The following is a 1,736-nucleotide window of genomic DNA, read 5'->3' on the forward strand; positions in this document are numbered from 1 at the left end:
GGACTGGTCCCCATCGTGGGGACCAGCATCTGCTGTCATGCCAGGTTCCTGCACCCCTGAGAGCTTCACGCCCCTTACCCTTATTTCCTCCTCGTGGGAACCAAGCTGAAGACCCCAGGCCAGGCCCAGAGTCTGCTGTATTCACAGCAGTCAGCGCGTTTTGGTTGCTTGACTCAGATCCCTCCTGCCCCAAGTGCTGCTTGCCGCCACCTGCTGGGTGAATCCCACAATCCCAAGCTTCCTGGCTAACTAGCCTCCTCCCCATCTTGAACTTCCTGCCCAGCGATCAGACTTGTTCATACTCTCAGGATCTCGCAGGCCTCCACAGTCTGCTGATGCTGTCTCTCAGGAAAGTGGACAACTTCCCCTTTGGAGGGAGAGGTGACAGGAGGCAGGAGAGAGGTCAGGGATGGAGGCAGGTCCCCCTTCGGTGTTGAGAGGGGGCCCAGTTCTCACTCCCCAGTGGCCCTCACCTGTTTCTTCCGGCCCAGTGGCCTCTCCTTTCATGTCCCCCAGCCTCCCCGCGCCGGGAACAAGCGTGGGGTCCCCCCCGCTGACTGTCGCGCCCGCCGCAGGTCCGGCTGCGCCCCCCGCGCCGCGCTTCCCGGACATCTACGGCGGCGACGCGCAGCTCTGGGAGGCGCATTTCCGCGGCATCGGGCGCGCCTACCGCGCTTTGGGCAAAGAGGACGACTTCGCTATCCGCGTGCTCACCGAGGACTTCACGCTGCCTTTCCCGTTCGCCTGGCCGCCAGGCCCGGACCCGGCCACCGGGCCTCTCTTCTACGACCCGCGGGACCGCGCCGGCTTCGACTTCCTGCTGCGCGGCCCCGGCGCGCCGCCCCCCGCGCTGCTGCGACCCCTGCACGCCACGGCGCAGGCGGCCGAGCGCAAGCGGCGCCTGGAGCGCCTGGCACTGAGCTACGCCGGCGCCGGCAGGCCACCCGGCTTGGTGCTGCTGGCGCCCGCCGCCGCCTTCCCTCCCGAAGCCGGCCGTCCCGCTTGGCGCGCCCTCCCCCGCGACAGCGAATAAAAGCTTCTGCCTCTCCGGTCCCGGCTTCTGGCCTCGCCCTGCACCGTGCGCGCCAGGGAAGCCGGGGAGGGGCAGCGGGACACGATGCCTGCACGATCTCAACCGCCTAGTGAGTCTGAGAGTTAGGTGGAAAAGATGACCCCGGCAGGCTGTGAGAATGAAATAAATGATCATGGGGAAGATGGGAGGTCAAGTCTCCACTCCCCCCCTCCCCCCCCCCCCCCCCCAGTTGTCTTTCTTGCTCAGTGACAGGATGGGAAGTTACAGGACCTCACCTGGTGTGGACTGCTTGGCTTCCAAAGAGTAGACTGCCTTCGTGCCTCACATCAAGGGCCACAGCGTCTCTGGTTTCTATGACAGCCGCTAGGGCTGCACAGGGGTAGAGTGTAAGCATGGAAAATATGGGAGAGGCAGTGTCAGGAAGTTCTGACAAGTCTTCAGCCTGCATTCCTCTCTGTCCCCTCCCAGAAGGGTGCTGTCTACCTGTCCCTTGAAAATCGGAGAGGATTTCCTGAAATGTGGCACATATGACCTGGGCTTCCAGCTTGTCCCTGTCTAGGTTGCAAATTTTAGGTAGAAGTCTATGTCAACAGTAGGTGGGCAGCAAGGAAGGACTGTCTAGCCCTGGTGACGTCTCTAAATCCTGTGATATCAAACAGTTAAGGCCAAGTGGCCTTTAGTGAAAGGACCAGGCTCCATCCTG

General features: G+C 62.6%; 1 protein-coding gene across 1 annotated transcript; it reads left to right on the plus strand.

The window, feature by feature from the left end:
* The first annotated feature begins 230 nt into the window (after nucleotides 1–230).
* On the plus strand, nucleotides 231–1,104 carry C17H8orf90 (chromosome 17 C8orf90 homolog). Its single transcript, XM_052160797.1, has one exon. The coding sequence runs from the start codon at nucleotides 410–412 to the stop codon at nucleotides 1,031–1,033; it is 624 nt and encodes a 207-aa protein (XP_052016757.1). The 5' UTR covers nucleotides 231–409; the 3' UTR covers nucleotides 1,034–1,104.
* The last annotated feature ends 632 nt before the right edge of the window (nucleotides 1,105–1,736 follow it).

This window comes from Apodemus sylvaticus, chromosome 17, assembly GCF_947179515.1.
Source record: "Apodemus sylvaticus chromosome 17, mApoSyl1.1, whole genome shotgun sequence".
Taxonomy (NCBI): Eukaryota; Metazoa; Chordata; class Mammalia; order Rodentia; family Muridae; genus Apodemus; species Apodemus sylvaticus.